The sequence below is a fragment of the Centroberyx gerrardi genome, chromosome 7, assembly GCF_048128805.1.
Source record: "Centroberyx gerrardi isolate f3 chromosome 7, fCenGer3.hap1.cur.20231027, whole genome shotgun sequence".
In the NCBI taxonomy this organism is placed as follows: domain Eukaryota; kingdom Metazoa; phylum Chordata; class Actinopteri; order Beryciformes; family Berycidae; genus Centroberyx; species Centroberyx gerrardi.
In genome coordinates this window covers 19,876,097-19,892,866 of record NC_136003.1, presented here as the reverse complement: position 1 = coordinate 19,892,866, position 16,770 = coordinate 19,876,097, and the positions used below count along the sequence as shown (strand labels likewise).

Below are 16,770 nucleotides of genomic sequence, written 5' to 3'. Positions count from 1 at the left end.
CGGGAAAGACTCTCCACCAGAACTCTAGCAGTGAGCTATAGAGTTGGAGTTTATGGAAATTTCCTGGTAAAATTGGGCATTTAATATCCAACTGTTAAGCTATGCATTTGTGTAGATGGTTTTCCCAAAAAGTTATGTTCCCTGTATGCTCCCTCCTGTATAGGATCATTGTTCAGTGACTACACTTAGAAAAATTGGACTAACTAATGGCAGCATAAATGAGCAACTAAAATGTTAAACCTTCAGAACCCATAACAGGGTTGATGGATAGGGACATACTGCCACCTACTGGTCAAGAAGGAAAGGAGCAGTCTTCAAAGTACAATGTAAAAGAAGTATCCTCCCTGTCCTGGTCAAACCACACATTTCAAGAGGGAATTCCACCAAAATGGACTACTGGGTTGTTTATCTGGACTAATTCCTTAAATTAAAGTTTCTAGAGCTTTCAAATAAAGGAAAATCCAAGCCTGTAACATCTAAAGTGTGTTGGCTTAAGTGTTGAAATAAATACTTTGACATCAATGATTGGGATTCCCCTTGAAAACACGCTCTACAAGCATACAGCCTGGTACTGTGACCAACACAATGCTTTTCAATATATATTTTCAGGATAATTTAAGGAAAATACAACTTTCAACATCAAGCATAGTATATACAGCATACCCAGCTGGAGCATAACTTAACCATAACAAAACCTAGTCATATACATAAAAACATACAGTCTGTATAGTTTGGTATTAAATATGTTTCCAAAGTTCTGTTCAGTTACATTGTCACATAAACTACAACCATACATAACAGAAGATAAGTGCAAGTTCACTTTGAAGCATGGCAAATACATGACAACAAATAACGTGAAACAATGTGCCATCCAAGATATGTTACAGGCTTCTATTAGACAGCATCATATCTTTAACACCAAGGCTGATGAAAACTTGAAACGATATTTTCACTCTTTCTTTTACACTGTCTGGAAACCATTATCAAACACATCAGTCCTCTCAGTGCTTGGACAGACATTCTGTGGTCTTGAGGTCTGAGGAAATGTACAAACACAGTTGTTTACAAATATTATCGATCAATCAATCATCTCCCCTCTTCATCTGATGGCTCATCTGGATGACTCTCCGACCCGAGTTGGTGGTGTAAGGGGCAAGCATTATGATGATGATTACGTGGCAACTTAAACACAGTGAGGTTTACTGGGGAACCAGCAGATACCGAAGCGAACAGGACTCCTGGAGCTGACCAGTCCCATTTTCAGTCAAAAAAAACTCCCTGTCTACATCCTCTGGATCTCAAAGAGGCGGACATCAGTGTCATACCAGATAGGCGGGTCCACGTTGCTAGAAAAACAAAACAAGATCTTAGTGTTCATTCATTAGGCAAAGATTACAGTCTGCATAATGCTCAGCTCTCATGCCTGACTTACCGCAAGTAGACCACACCCCACATGTAGGTGCGGAACCACATGGCAGTGCCTGCGTTGGCCTGATACTTTCTGATGAGGATGGGGTGAGGAACTGGCAGCAGGCCCACTAGTGTGCCATGCTGGAGGAACTTCAGGATCTCTGACTCATCTGTCAAGCCCCTAGAGGGAAAGTATATGTAGGAGAAGGACAACTTAAAAAATATTTAAAGAAAGGTTATGAGTCAGTGAATCCAGTAACACATCGAAGGCAGCCAGTGGATCCTTGTCCCTGCTGACCCAGAAGGAGAAGTGATTACATACTTGTCGATGCAGATCTTCTCCACTTGGGGGACTAGCACTTGCAGCAGACGCATGATAGTCTGCAGGGGGAGTTTACACTTCCAGGAGAGAACCTACGATGAAAGAGTTAGATCTGGTCAAATACTCATTTGATGAAACTTCCAACTTCTATCAAAAACTGAAGGAGAGACTGAAGGCAACAGAAGTTACTGACCCATTCTGGTGTGGGGGCCCAGTAGGATGTTGAAGATGCACTTGACAAACGTCTTCTCTCCATTTCAGCCTCAGTGTAGAAAACATCCTGATATAGTAGAAAAAAGTAGATTTGCTTAAGTGCATACATTATGCTTACATACAAACAAATCATGTGCACACACACGCACACACTTACTTCATTGTCTCTGCCTGAATTTGACTCTGTGTCACTGGTCCCAGCGATGGCACTTTGGTCTGAGTGGAGTGTGTGTGAGCCGTCTGTTTTTGGAACCGACACCATGGTTCCATCCTCTGATACCTGGGACTTCTCTGTCAGTTTATCAATGCCTGCAGAAAACCGTGATCCGTGCATCCATTAGAAGAGCCATGATACAGGCGAAAGCAATAATACATCAACAACTACATCAACTTTTTGAGAAGTTTGCCCATAGGTCAACTTAACCTTCATGTATCAAGAGGGTTGGCAGAAAAAACAACTCTGGATTACTAAAAGGTCTATCTTCTTATAATGCTAGTTCCCTCCGTGCAACATGTTAGCATGTGGACAGGACAGAGATACTGTATGTACCAGAGACACTAGAGATTGATTTTGATGATGGAGTAGATGGCTTTAGTGGTACTCATATCATAACACGTAGAAGGTAAGTTGACCAACGAGCCAATTTCCCAAAAAGTCGGTATAGTCCTTTAACATTCAAATAGTAACATCCAAATAGCATACAAATAGGGCATCTTGTACCTGGCATAGCGACCAGACTGGTCTTCAATGTACCAGGCTCTGCAGGCACAGCAGGGTGGGAGCCCTCCATGGAGACCGTCTCCTGGGAGCTGGTACGGGAAATGACATCGGGCGACTTCCTCTTCCTCTGTAAAGCCTTCTGGATGGAGCCGGGATCAGACGGCAGGTTGGCCAGCTGGTGGAACACGTTACGTTTGCGTATGATGGCGTACACCAGGTTGCAGTTTCCTGGAGGTGGGTAAGAGCAGAATACATTTATAGGCGCAAAGTCCATCTAAATTTGCCATCTAAACTTTTCTTTTCGTTTAAAAGAATACAATGAACAACAGGGAAAACATGGAAAGTCCATTCAAGCCCAGAATGCTGTAACATGACACCATTAAAGTCTGGACAAAGAAATGTAATCCATGAGACACATAAAGGTAATCAATCATGTGCCAAACATTTGAAAGCTTCCTCTCACCATCAAACTGGTACTGGATAATATTATTGAAAGCCTCGAGCAGGAAGAACACAAGGTGGTGGTTCTGCATTGCAGAGAAGAGGAACCAGTTGGTGGAGAACGCCTCCAGCAGGTGGAGCAATTTATTAGCTGCCACCATGGACAGACTCTTCAGGTAGGGAGACACTAAAGTGGAAGGAGAGGAAATGTTAAAAAAAAAACATGATATCAATCTATTATGAGGCTGATAATACTGTTTTAAACTGCAAAGCTTGATGTTGAAAACAAAATCTATGTGCACTGCCCAACAGATGGAGCCAACGCTATTCACCATTCACTACGATGGTGAGCAGACAGTCAAACAGAGGCTGCAGACGCTGGTGCCCACTGGTGATAATCTTGTGGAACACCTGCAAAACAAACAGAGAGCCTTATGTAAGCATTAACTGCTTTTCACTGGGTAAACGCCAGGAACATTAGTATTCAAGATGGCGCAAATGTAGCAGGGGGTTTTTACCACTATCAGCAGGTCGGCATGGGTCCCTGTAAACACCGGGATGTCCATAGGCACGTGGACGGAGTAGGGCTTGTTCAAACGCACGCCAAAGTTTCTCTCCCCACTCAGCAACAGCAAGATGAACACACCGATGTGCATGAGTCCAACGCGGGCTGCCCCCAAGAAATATACACATCAGAAGGAGAAGAATGCACAATGCATAGTGAAGGCTTGTAGGATGCAGTTTTCCCGATAAAAAGGCAATAGATAATAGATAATACTCACACTGGTCAGCCCTGGCATCATTCAGGTAGAAGAGTATAGGCACCAGAATGTCCAGCACGTCACTACTCTTCAGGACAAAAAACAGGAACTTCTGCCGTGGGAACACAAAGGAGACTGCACTGAATACAGCAACCATGGCTATTTTTTTTAGGAAACTCTTTAAAATATTCCTCTTTAAGTGTGTTCCCCAACCTTATTGAAGTCGCAGAGCTTCCAGAAGAGCACCAACAGCTCTTGGTGGAACTGGATCTTCTTGGTGGAGTTGGGCAGGTAGGTCTGAGTCAGCGGGTTGGTCAGCAGACGAGCTAGGCCCTTCAGCACAAAGTCATAGTCCTGCGGATGGGGAGACACAAGAATGGTTTTGGACAAGGGGTCTTTACAGGGCAGATCTGCATGTACTTTATGGAAAAAAATGAGAGAATGAGTACCTCTTCTCTGTGAATTCTCGACAAATAATTCACAAACAGGTTGTCAGGGCCTGTAGACTGCAGAGAGAGAATGAAATTAAAACACATCGTCCATACCCTATATTATTGGTAATCCAAATATAAGGGTCTGGTGTCTTACCTCCTGCTCCTCCATGCTGGATGGGGAGGCAGAGCGGTGGGCCAGCCCTCCCTCGTGCTCCAGTGTGACAATGAGGATCTGCACAGCCTGCTCCACCAGCTGCTCCCGGTAGTCAGAAAAGAGCAGGTGGTTGTACGGGATGCCGTAGCCCACTGGATCATAGGCGCACACCACATTGAGCAGAGAGGTGAACAGAGGTAAGGCATGCCTAGGGAATAAGATGTGAGGAGCATGTTAGGGACACGCGCGTGTCTTTGTGTAGAATTTATCCTGTGAGTCTATAGCTGGCTTATCATCCAAGTACTTTTATGTGAATTGTGATGTACTGGATTAGAGAGGTTGAATGGAGATGGCAAATTTGGATAAAATTAAATCAATGTTGCAAAAATGTTTTTACACTGTTTCAGGCAGTAATGCCTTTTATCAATTAAGAAATGATTTATTAATTTCCATAACAGCGATGGAAATGCATCTGTCAAATAAATACTGCCATAGCATGAAGACTCTATACTTTCAGGAAGCCTATTTCTTTGCTTCAATCCAGCTAATAGAAACCCACCTAGTTCGCACACACATTTCAAAAGTTCGCTTAATGATTCGCTTGACAGCTGGATGGACACATAGTATGTGAGTCTATGTGTTTGTGCATACTTATCTGCATACTTATCTTACCTATTTTCTGTGGAGCAGAAGAAAGTCACCCAGGGGTTGAGGACATTGTCTGATGAAGGAGGCAGGTACATCGCCTCAGAGAAGCAGGTTAGTAACAATCTCAGCAACTCAGTCCTGATGAGGATCACAGAGGAAGACAGAGAGAGGCAAGAAACACAAGCATGTCAGTCAAAAGTCAAGATGAGAGAGTAAAGAACAACACAGACATCGCCAACCAAGCACACCGAGGGCACCCAGCACCCTGACTCACCTATTCAGGTCATGGATGTAATTGAGAGGGGGGGACTGTGCGAAGCCCACCCCCGCCTCCCAGATGTACTCACAGCTGTCTATAGACTGCATGTCCTCCACCGAGTCCTGGATGGGGCGTCAAAAGACATCCACTTGAGTTACTCAAGAAGAGATAAATCAAATTCTCTCATATATTAGGTATTGGATTTAACATGTTCTCAGTGACATTGCATATGTTCTATGTGTATATTCTATATGTCTATACTTTCTCTCAAGGGCCTCAGGATCTGTATCTGGTCTTCCTGTATTCAGTGATGTGATTTAGAGCAGTGATTCTCAACCTTTTTCATATCAACAACCCCTAATTTAGTACACATTAGGGCCACGGAACCCCATTCAATGAAATTTTGTCTCTCGGACCCAAATCTGAGAATATTTTTATTGTTAGATATGATTTTGTCCAGAATTTTGTGATCTATGATCAAAATAGTTATTCTTCTACGTTCTCTAATTGTGTTAACTTCTTTTAAATTAAATAATGGTGAAGTTTAACACTTCATCAATTTGCTAGGGACCACCTGGAACCCCCTCAAGGACCCCAGTAGTCCCCGGACCCCAGGTTGAGCACCACTGATTTAGAGAGGAAATGGTAATATGATAAACAAATGCTGCATGTTATCCAGGATGTTTAATATATGGAGGCTTTTCCTCGTCAAGAGCAGCGCTGCAGTCTGACACACAACATTCCATTCTTGCTAATGAGTGACAAAGAACTCTTTCTGGTGAGACCAGTGGTGTATCACACTCTGGGATCTCTTTCTACAATCTCTCTTCAGACGAACTTGGGTGACAGGCTAGTTTGGGCAGTTTTACACCAGGAAGAAGGATACACTGCTTGAGAAAAACCTCCTTCACCTTTATATATCAAACCTAGCGCAACCTTGGGAAACGTGAAGGTGTGTCAAACTATGTTCCAGCTAACTGTCATAACACGGCAGAGATTATTTACGTCTGCTGGGTGGCGATGAAATGACAAGCTTTGATGACGTGGTATGCAGGGCAAGAGGTCACCCGGTACTCACAGGGCCTCTCCTGTGGCTGTGCACAGTGAAGTCAGGGCAGAACAGCAGGTCAGCGATAGCCAGGAGCAGCGATTCGGCCAGCGGACGAGCTCCGTCATCATCATCCATCTCATCTGTCTGGGAAGGAGATAAAAGGGAGGCACACATGAATGGGATCAGATCTAGATATAGAACATTATTCTGTGACGGGTAAAATTGCGCAAGAGTGTTCATGGCTCCGATGGAACGTTTGAGAAACAGATGAAATCACCTTGTTGCATTATATTTCCTTTTCATCTTTCTCTACAGGGAAATGGAAATGATGCCTTCTCTGAATTCTACACTACAGCTGGAATGAGGAAACCAATTACCAAAGTGAGCGAAGGGCTTGCCTTCATCAACAGAAGAGGCTTACAGCCCCCGCAGATTCATTATAGCACTGGACTGAGGAGGCACCTGGGACACAGGATGAGAATATTGATGCATTTTCGTGACTGCTCTATCATACAGTTTTAGTAACAAACAACTGTGTCATGGCGTTTGCAGTAAGATCGCAAATGGCGGTGACACACTCTGATCGGCAGTGTTAAGAGTGATCAACAGTTCTTGATGAATTTATGTTTCAAATGACTAACACAACTAACCATTATAGTCTTCCTTTACTCTGCCCACTCACCCCAGCCCGCCCAGCGCCTGGCACAGTGGACCAGAAGAATCCCCTCCAGTCCTGGTCCTCAAAGATGTAGGGCAGGATGCGGCTCAGGATGCGAGTGCAGTTCAACACCACCTGCTTCTCCCTCTCCGTGGGACAGCCAGACTCTGCCCCCTGCACCAGCTTCTCCACTGCCTGAGGGACAGAGGCATGTGGCCAGGAGGTACATGTGTGTGAGGGTTAGGGTTGCTGAACCAGACAAACTATAGAGGCAAACACACACTACATTAAAGATCCAGTGCAGTAATTTTCATTCAGTCAGGGAAACCTTGCTATGGATTTCTAATGCCATTTTATCAGTATTTGATGGTTAATCCAAGTTGTTATAACTGCTTTGTTGCCTATTTATTGCCTGGTGTCCAGCCCCCATGGATTGAAATAACTGCCGGTGGATAGGCTTGCGTCCAGACCACTATGAATCGTCATGCAAATTCAAAATGTGCTAAAGACTGTGATTCATGGGGGCTGGACACCAGGCAAGCCTACTTCTCTATGCCCAGCCAATTCTCAGTAGGTTGAGATGGTACCACTCCTTTCTTCAACATCAAATTACTTGTACAGTAGATATAAGTGTTTATTGGTGCCAGTTGCTTAAGCCCTCCTTCCGAAAATGGGCAGCGCAGACAAAGCTTGTAAAACAGAGTGAGCCTAATCCTTCCCTCTAACTGTGCCATCCGCTGGATGTTTATGTTTTGGTCACTGGGGAACAAAGATCCAGCGCTAGAGCTTGGCCACTCATCAACAATACACATTTGAGGCATCCTGATTTTATGTAGTTCACCGCAATCACCAAGCTAGCAGCTAACAGCTCATCTCATTAACTATGGATACTGTCCAATCAGAGTCTTCATTAAAATCTGGGTATTTGACATCATTTACCCCGGGAGGTAGATTGGATTTCTAAATAGATTTAATTCTGTTGACAACCAAAATATTTTGTGTAACTTTACATTAACCTGCCCTTTGTTAAACAATACAGTGAGATGGGGAAATGTGATTCTCATTTCACTGGACCTTTAATAAAGATTTTACTTTATTCAGTTATGTCTACATAATCAACAGCATGCCACACCCCATGTCTGACGTAGGTAACAAAACCCATTGAATCCTAGGGCTCTCGTTGGCTCCTCCTCTTTATTTCATTAGGGAGCAGTAAGTCCCCAGTATGTCTGTTTTGTTTCTGATAGGCAGCTTCAAAAGGAAGCTTGGAGCTGGAGACGGGAAGGGAAGGGAAGGGAGGGGAAGTTGACTTACTTCTTTCCTAAATGTGAGAGCAGTAGGCACTGACTCGCTGACAGAAGCCTCTGCAAGGCTCTAACAAAAACAAAAACCCTGCACTGTTTCATAACAACACTATTCCATGACTATGCCTCCTTACGAGATGTTTTTTTTTTTTACCAGATACTGCTAGGCAATCTCCCTAAAGCCATATACAAACAAGATTACATTTCATCAACATATAAACATTTCATACCAAGACTTGTGGATCATGTACCTTATAGCAAAGGGTTGCTAAATTTGAGGGGGACTCCTCTCGAACAGCTCTTATCTCTGCAGCTGGCACCAGTGCAAAAACATCCTGGACCGTGGTGGTGGTGTCTGCCCAGAACTGGTCCCAGAAGGCATCGTCTGTGGCTTCCACTGGCTGGAGGAAATAATGTTTACATTACAATTCCCATCTCCCATACTGCTTATCTGGGCCAAATGGGGCGTTTTATGTGAATCAGATTTGAGATACTGAGTGATTTTGCAAGGCAGCTCAAATATAATTTTGCCCTTTTCATCATCAAGAATAAATACTGTATGTTTTGTCTTGCATTATAGCACATCTAGGCAAAAAAGAGCACCTTATGGCAGTGTAAACACAAGCTCTATTCTTGCAGCTATAGACAACAACATGAGGAAACATGATCTGGCGCACTGATCTCAGCACAGTCCACCTGCCGCATCTGGAAGCGTGGTCATTTTCTGATGGGACCTACGTCATCAGCACTGATTTAGCTACGCCACCCTGAGTGTTTATCTTTCCACTAAACGCAGAGGTAAATAGCCTTTTGGTTTATGACAGCTCACGCATCACAGAATCGGCCATTATTTAATGCAACAGTAAGCAAATGTGTCAGCGCGACTGACATATTTGGGGCACGGTGCAGAAATCGTCCTAAATCTGCCGTATTAACTGATTACATGTTTCCTTTTTTGGCAAAATAATAGAATTTGCATTGAATAGGCTTGTTGCCACCAGATCTTGAGCGTTACCTCATCTCCTCGGTGATGCTCTCGCAAATTAGTATCTGATGCGCTCATCGCCACTGTTTCCCTATGCAATCCTTCATTCTGTTGCATGGAAATGGAAATTACCTGTGTTTTGGTTGTCAGCTGTATCACCGCTTTCCTGAAGTTCAGTTTAGAGTCGGTGCTGCCCATTTCGATTATTTCCCTTTATTATAATGAAGCCGCTGCTGCTGTGAATCCCAGTTAATCTCACCTCCTTCCTTCGCTTGAGTCATTGGCGGAGGCGTTTTCTACGCTATTGGTTGGCTGGACAGCGCAATACAGACTGCAACTTCCGGGTTCGGAAGGTACCAGCCGTTGAGATTCTGTAGTCTGTTGAGATGTTTTTATACCAGCAATTCCTTGATACGTTCTAATAAATTCAAAATACAAATATTTTTCCAATATCGTGGGGGAGAAATGTTTGAAACGGTCCATTCTTACCTATGTAGGCTACTGTCATGTATCCTACTAACGACTAACTGGGCTGCAGCTTGTTGTCCATTGCATTTAAAATGTGTTTTATTGTGGTTATGTATTTTCAACCACAGCAGCAAGCATTACATTTGGTTATATTGTATCAGTTAAAAGCATACTGTATTCAATTAATTTCTTGTAAACAGCGACATCTTTTGGGGTAATGAATATATGTCAATTTGTTGAGTGGGGTTGCTTTGATTCACCACTAAATAATAAAACTTGTGTAATTGCAAGCAACAAGTGGCAATATTTAGTATGAGTAGCCTACATGATGATAGTTTAATAAGTTAAATAAATCATGAAGTTAATTAGCAGCAACCAGTCCTGTTCTTTCTTGCGCTGCATTGGAGCATGCGCGCCAGTGTGTATTTTATGGTGCCTTCAAGAGCTCCTCGTAAACTCCAACTTCCCATCTCTATAGCAAAACTAACTTTTTGGTGGCTGTTTTGTTTCAGAAATCAAGTGAGCTACTTTGTATTTAGCATCAAAACTAACAGGAGGAAACAGTACATGCATCTACGCACGTCTGAATGCCTAGACATTTGCTGTACATACATATAATACATATGGCCATCTGCACACCTGTTAAAGTGAACATGAAGCACATTTTGCTATAAATAGGTAGGTCTTATTGCATGCTGGTATCTATTGTATGCTGGTCTTACTGTGTATGGTGGATTGTTTTTCACATTGTATTGTATGTTCTGTATCCTGACTGCACAACAAATTTACCATTTGGGACAATAAAATTATTGATTGCTTAATTGAATTCACATATTTATTTTCTTCATATTTTCATATTCTTCTAATTTTCTATATAATGCATATATTTTAATGTTTTCAAATTTTTATTTATTTCATATATTTCTGGTAAGCCTGTTATTTTTAGTATATTTTCACATCATAGCCTACATATTTCTGTTGTCTCAGTTTGTTCTACTGTCATTATTTTGCACACCGTCCTATTGCTGTGGTTTATTTTTTTCATACGTTTCATTCATACATTTCTGCTTAACACGTTTTAGCATTGACATATGTTTAAATATCCGACATTTTGCTATATCCATACTTATGCTGTGATAAAAACAAAAATGCATCACTAGAAGTTAAACAATCAAGAAGTGTTTTGAAGTTTACCACTTCGTTGGGTCATTCATGTGACCTAAACTCGGAAATAAGATTTTTCCAAGAGCATTTAAAGGCAGCATTACTGCGCGCTGCGCAGCCGCAGTACCATGTAAACACAACTGCCGCGGTCGGTTGTCACAGGAGGTTGAACTAGAGATAGCTAATCTCACCCTCAGGTTGTTGCACTGAGACGGTTAGCCTTCTATCAAACAAGCTTAGTGGTTTTTCTTCGACACGTGTATTGTGGTCAACTAATCTAACATCTAACTTTACTGCTTTGTCGTGCTTGAAAGGGATCGGTAACACTGAGTAGTCAGCTGCAGCTCGAGCAACATTTAGCTAGCCAGCTTAGCTAACTGTTAGCTAACTGTGGTGCCAGTTAACGTTAGCTAGTAGCTAAATCTGTAGTGAGACTGACTTTACCTCGCTACCCAACGCCCAGTCTTTCTTGTTTGCCATCCAATAGCTAAGTACCTACAATGTCTGTATATTTAGCTTGTATCTGACGACTTTTGCTAGGATAACCAAAATGGCTAACAGTAGCACCTTATTGACTATGCCGAATATTTAGCCAGCTAGCCAGGTTGCTAACTCAAGAGAACAGGCCAACGACTGACAGAAAACAAGCCTGTCACTGCAGCCGACAACGTCAACTAGCCGGGCCTCCTATCTGGTTAGGATAAATACAAAGTCTACTCATCTAGATTGATGCATTTAATGTCGTCATATGTTGACTGAAAACAGGTGAGGGCTTCGGCATCTTCGCACTATCTATGATCTTGTCTGAAACAGTTACCCTATGGCCCAGTTGGACCAGCCCAGTTGTCTTTGTGTAGCTATAACGTTATTGTTAAGCTTCATGCTTGTCTGAGACACTCCACACAGGGAGTTTGGAGCATAGAGTCAGCTAGAGAACAGTGTTATGTCTTGGCATGTTATATTAGTTTTATTATTTTTATTCATTGTTGTAGCTAACCAAATATAAAAGGATAAGATCTGACTAGTACCTGTGTTTGCCTACTTGTTGACTTTAACCCCAAGTGCTGTATCCATTTTTTCTAACAGGTTGTTAAGGGTATTCTGTGACCAGTAGCTGTTTTGCTTGATTCCATTCATGTGTAGGCTATATGTTCTAATGTCTGTTCATGTGTATGATTTTTCCTGTATGTCAAAAAGGAAACGGCAGCGGAGCGGTGGTGAAGAGGAGAATGGCCAGCTGGTGCCCCAAGCCAAAAGGCTGAGTAGAGCTCATCCTCTCTCACCTGAGCCAGGCCGGGATGCCTGGGACTCTGAGGTACAAATGAGCTTCAGAGGAAAAGTAAAAATGGCATTATTGACAGTGACAGTCACCTGTCCTTGCCTCTCTCAGCACTGCTTTGTTAATAGCAATGTCATGTCAGCTTGCAACTGGGCAAACGGTTCCCTGTCCTACTTAAAGCAGAAATATTACTTGATAACTATTTGTCTAGGCTACTTAGAGATATCCAGGGTTCCCAATGGGCCCTGAAAATCCTTGAACGTTTCTGGATTTGAGAAAAATACAATAAGGCCCCAAAAGTTTTTGTAAACGAATGGATGGCCTTGAAAATACTTGATTTTTAAAATTAAACTGTAGGACCCAAATTTCAATATGCCACAGCTCTCTGGACGGAGAGAGGGCCTCCACATCCCGAGGAAAACCCTATGATGAATATTAACCTAGATATAACCACAGATTTAAAATGAATGACTTCACCAGGATTTCTTGACTTGACAAAATCAAGAGTCAAAAAACGAGGCCTCTCTGGTGTCTCTGCACCAAGACTGGACTTGCTGTTCATAAACAAATGTATTTTGATCATATACTCCACTACAAAAATGCTCTCTCAATAGCTAAAACCTCCCATTATGCAAATATCATCAGTACAGGTGAAGGGAATACTAGAACTCTCTTCTCCACAGTGAAAAGGTTACTCAAACCACCTGAAACCAATATGAACAGTAACCTTTCTAATGAACAATGCTCTGCTTTTTTGAAGTTTTTCAACTCCAAAATTACTACAATTCATGAGCAGCTGGCCTCTGCTAACATCATGCAGACCGACTTACCATCAGCAAGCGCCATGAAACTGTCCCCATCCACTGTCCTATGTGACTTCAGTCTTCCAACCGAAAATCACATTTTTGAACTTATTACTAAGTCCAATACCTCCACATGTCACCTGGATCTAATCCCCACAACCCTAGTTAAAGCATGCTTGCCCTCTATCATTTCCCTGATAACCTCCATTATCAACTCCTCTCTGTCCACTGGTACAGTTCCCCCATCACTGAAAGAAAAAACCTGGTTTAGACTCTAGTGACCAAAACAACTACCAGCCTATTTCCAATTTACCATTCATCTCCAAAATTCTTGAGAGGGTAGTTGCATCTCAACTCCAGATCCACCTTGATAACAATAATCTCTTTGAACAATTCCAATCCGGCTTTCGCCCCAAACATAGCACAGAAACAGCCCTGGTTAAGATCACCAACAACCTCCTCCGTGCAGCTGATTCCGGTCTACTCTCTATCCTCATCCTCCTGGACCTCACCGCAGCCTTTGATACTGTATCTCATCAGCTCCTCATGGATCGTCTGGCTAGTATTGGAGTTGAGGGGTACTGTGTATCAGTGGTTTGCCTCCTACCTTACAGACAGGACACATTTTGTACAAATTCAGAATTACCGGTCAGAAAGCTCCATAGTTCACCACGGAGTTCCACAGGGTTCAGTGTTGGGGCCACTCCTGTTTATTATTTACCTCCTCCCTCTTGGCAACATCTTCCGGCACTATGGTATTCATTTTCACTGTTATGCTGACGATACACAGCTTTATGTGTCCACTAAGCCCACTCTCCCCTCCAGTACCCTCACTGCTTGTCTCCATGATTTACAGATATGGATGACAAACAACTACCTAAAATTCAACAGTAGTAAAACTGAGCTACTCCTCATTGGCTCTAAATCTACACTCTCAAAAACTAATATTTGCTCACTCCCCATTGCTTGAGCCACCATACCTGTCTCCACACAGGTTAAGAGCCTTGGTGTTATCCTGGACAGTACCCTTTCTTTCTCCAGTCATATAAACAATGTCTCCCGGATTGCCTTTTTCCATCTGCGAAACATCTCCAGACTACGCCCTGCTTTAACACAACACTCCACGGAAGTCTTAGTCAATGCTCTGGTCACATCACGCATTGACTTCTGCAATGCGATCCTGGCAGGCATCCCCAACAAACTTATTCACAGACTTCAACTCATCCAGAACTCTGCAGCACAGATTATTACACATTCAAAGTCCACTGAACATGTCACTCCCCTGCTGATTCAATTACACTGGCTCCCTGTGTCACAACGGATTAACTTTAAAATCTTATTATTAACATTTAAAGCTCTTCATAATCTATCCCCTGTTTATCTCACAGACCTCCTTCAGACTTGCACTCCCTCTCGCTCCCTGCAGTCTTCATCAGCAGGTCTACTGGCACTACCAGCCATCAACCTCAGCACAATGGGTGCCAGGGCCTTCTCCTATGCTGCACCCAAACTTTGGAACTCCCTTCCCCCTCACATCCACATACTGGAATCCATTACAGAATTCAAAACTGCTCTTAAAACCCATCTTTTTAAACTAGCTTACTCACTTTAACTGCATCAACTGCATCCTATTTTATACTACAATATCGATTTTTAACTCATTGCTGAGCTATGCTCCGTTGCTTATTACATGTCTTACTATTGATTGTACTGTTGTTTTATTATTGGTGCTTTGTTGTTTATTGTTCTATTACTGATCTTATATGATGTAAGGCGACCTTGAGTGCCATGAAAGGCGCCATTAAATAAAATGTATTATTATTATTTATTATTATTAATTTTGACCAATGTCATGTCTTACCCCAAAACATGCCAGTTTTGGGTCCTTGAATTTTACCAAACAAAACCTTGAAAGTCATTGAAACATGAGATTCAATCTCAGCCTGGATATTGACATATTGCTGTCACTTTACTCTGTCAGGTAAACATAGGTTCTTATAAGGAAACAATAACTAACTTGACAGTGAACATGGCTTGGTGGCTCAGCACTCATGTTGTCTCTCATATTCCAGTCATCCAACAGTGAGAGCAGTGGGATCAGCAGTCCAGAGCATGCGGTCGGGAGCTGCAGCAGTCAGTGTGCTGTGGACAGTCTGGGCGGCCCCAGCGCTCCGGGCCCCTGCAGCCCCCTCAGCTCGGCCGACTCCTCGGAGCTGGGCGGCCCCACAAACCTGGTCTCCTACCACCAGATCAACCGCATCCTGAGGGAGGCCCACTTCCAGAGCCTGCAGAGCCGAGGCCACCTCAGAGACACATGATTACCCCACAGCGAGCGCCCCTCTGCCGGCCACCAGAGGACTGAAGCCCCTTAAAGCATGTCAGAGCATCACATGGTGAATCATGTCACTCAGCTCTTCCCCACCCACCTCCAGTTCTCATGATATCTCACAGCTCTGTTTTCTCTACATATCTGTGGATGGAGACCAGGTCCTTGTCTGGTATCTGGAGGGGGTTCATCATTAGAAAAAAAAAAAAAACTAAGTGATAATCATTTTAGCAATAATAACTGTGTGATCGACTTGAAACATTTTTTTGTGACCCACTTGATTTCTGACCAGTCTGGTTTACATGCTGCTCTAAGAGCCTCATAGTGACTGATTGTTGATGATGAATCCATTTGTTTTTTTCATAACTTGGTTGTATGAAAACAGTGCTGCATGAATTGCAGAAATGCAACCAAACACTATTCTTAGGCCGGTCAATATGACTTGTTTAGTCTCCTGATAGGGTATCTGGTGTTGTATTATGCTGAATCTGAACTGTGTTTAAGTACATGGATCAGTCTCGGGGAGGATTTGCACTTGGATTACCTTTTTGCTTTCACATTGTTACAGGGCTCCTTAGACTTTATTGAACCTTAATCAAATGTGTTGTTTTTTTTTAATTGCTTGTATGGAGGGGTTTTTGATGTGGTAAATGAGCATGTAGGGAAATTTACTTTTTCTGTCCTGTGCCCTGTATGTAGAGCAGAGGGGGTTACAGCCTTTAGGGACAAAAAGACATTCCCCAGGCTTTGTTTGCAATATGGCTCAAGCCACTAAAATGCTCTCACTGCAAGCAAACCTTCCTGCTTGTGCACTACCATTTGATGGTTGCTGTATGACTGTCCTGTGCACTGAACATCCAGGTATAAGCACTGACCGTAAGGCTGTGCATTCCTCCTCCTTTTCTTAAAGTGGGATTGGTTTCATTGCTGACTCCTTATCCCAGGAACAAGCTCAGCTATTCATCTTTTCAGACTGTGTTTGGTGTGTTATCAGAAATCAAAGCGTTTTGAAGATGTGGTTTATTTTTATGATGATATATTTTTTTGTATTTAGGATTGTACATGACATTTACCTGCCATTGAAGTTTTTTTTTTTGTAAATTCGCCTACATTTCAAAAATAAAAATTGATGTTTTCAAACATAAGTGTTTTGAAATCTTTCTCACACATTTGACAAGTGAGCATATATTTCTCTATTTTACTGAGATGGTAAATTGAAGAGTAGGCTGAAATGGCTGCACTGCACTTTGCATTTTTCTTTTAGCCACATAATAAACCTCAAAATGAGGATCCTGATCTTGTGAAGACTAATATTTTCTTCAGAGTCTGGGTCCCATACATACTATGTTTATTTCAGTGAGGACATACT

General features: G+C 42.6%; 2 protein-coding genes across 4 annotated transcripts; one reads left to right on the top strand and one right to left on the bottom strand.

Annotated features, from left to right (window-relative positions):
* Positions 1–586: 586 nt before the first annotated feature.
* hid1a (HID1 domain containing a) lies at positions 587–9,628 on the bottom strand. Of its 3 annotated transcripts, XM_071924283.2 has the most exons (19): positions 9,494–9,628; positions 8,628–8,777; positions 7,097–7,267; positions 6,442–6,558; positions 5,379–5,485; positions 5,129–5,242; positions 4,457–4,664; positions 4,318–4,374; positions 4,082–4,222; positions 3,890–3,980; positions 3,626–3,777; positions 3,440–3,518; positions 3,130–3,294; positions 2,667–2,894; positions 2,103–2,254; positions 1,926–2,012; positions 1,733–1,824; positions 1,433–1,591; positions 587–1,346 (listed from the first exon to the last, which is right to left on the bottom strand). In XM_071924283.2, exons 1-19 carry the CDS (start codon positions 9,557–9,559, stop codon positions 1,283–1,285), a joined length of 2,400 nt encoding a protein of 799 aa, XP_071780384.1. In that variant the 5' UTR covers positions 9,560–9,628; the 3' UTR covers positions 587–1,282. The 3 variants fall into 3 exon arrangements, with proteins under 3 accessions (XP_071780384.1, XP_078140775.1, XP_071780386.2); XM_078284649.1 differs by having other exon boundaries at positions 1,926–2,254; XM_071924285.2 differs by lacking the exons at positions 7,097–7,267; positions 8,628–8,777; positions 9,494–9,628 and adding an exon at positions 6,792–7,023.
* A 1,522-nt stretch (positions 9,629–11,150) lies between these two features.
* On the top strand, positions 11,151–16,534 carry LOC139930940 (protein VCF1). Its single transcript, XM_071924286.2, has 3 exons — positions 11,151–11,758; positions 12,191–12,308; positions 15,148–16,534. Exons 1-3 carry the CDS (start codon positions 11,742–11,744, stop codon positions 15,391–15,393), a joined length of 381 nt encoding a protein of 126 aa, XP_071780387.1. The 5' UTR covers positions 11,151–11,741; the 3' UTR covers positions 15,394–16,534.
* Positions 16,535–16,770: the final 236 nt, after the last annotated feature.

Bases quoted from the DNA above. Each gene is read 5' to 3' on its own strand.
- hid1a (XM_078284649.1), bottom strand. From the start codon at position 9,559: ATGGGCAGCACCGACTCTAAACTGAACTTCAGGAAAGCGGTGATACAG. The intron at 1,825-1,925 runs GTCAGTAACTTC...CTTTCATCGTAG, and splicing joins GGGCCCCCACACCAGAATGG to GTTCTCTCCTGGAAGTGTAA. The intron at 1,592-1,732 runs GTATGTAATCAC...CTTTCCCTCTAG, and splicing joins GAGAAGATCTGCATCGACAA to GGGCTTGACAGATGAGTCAG.
- LOC139930940 (XM_071924286.2), top strand. The intron at 12,309-15,147 runs GTACAAATGAGC...CTCATATTCCAG, and splicing joins GGGATGCCTGGGACTCTGAG to TCATCCAACAGTGAGAGCAG.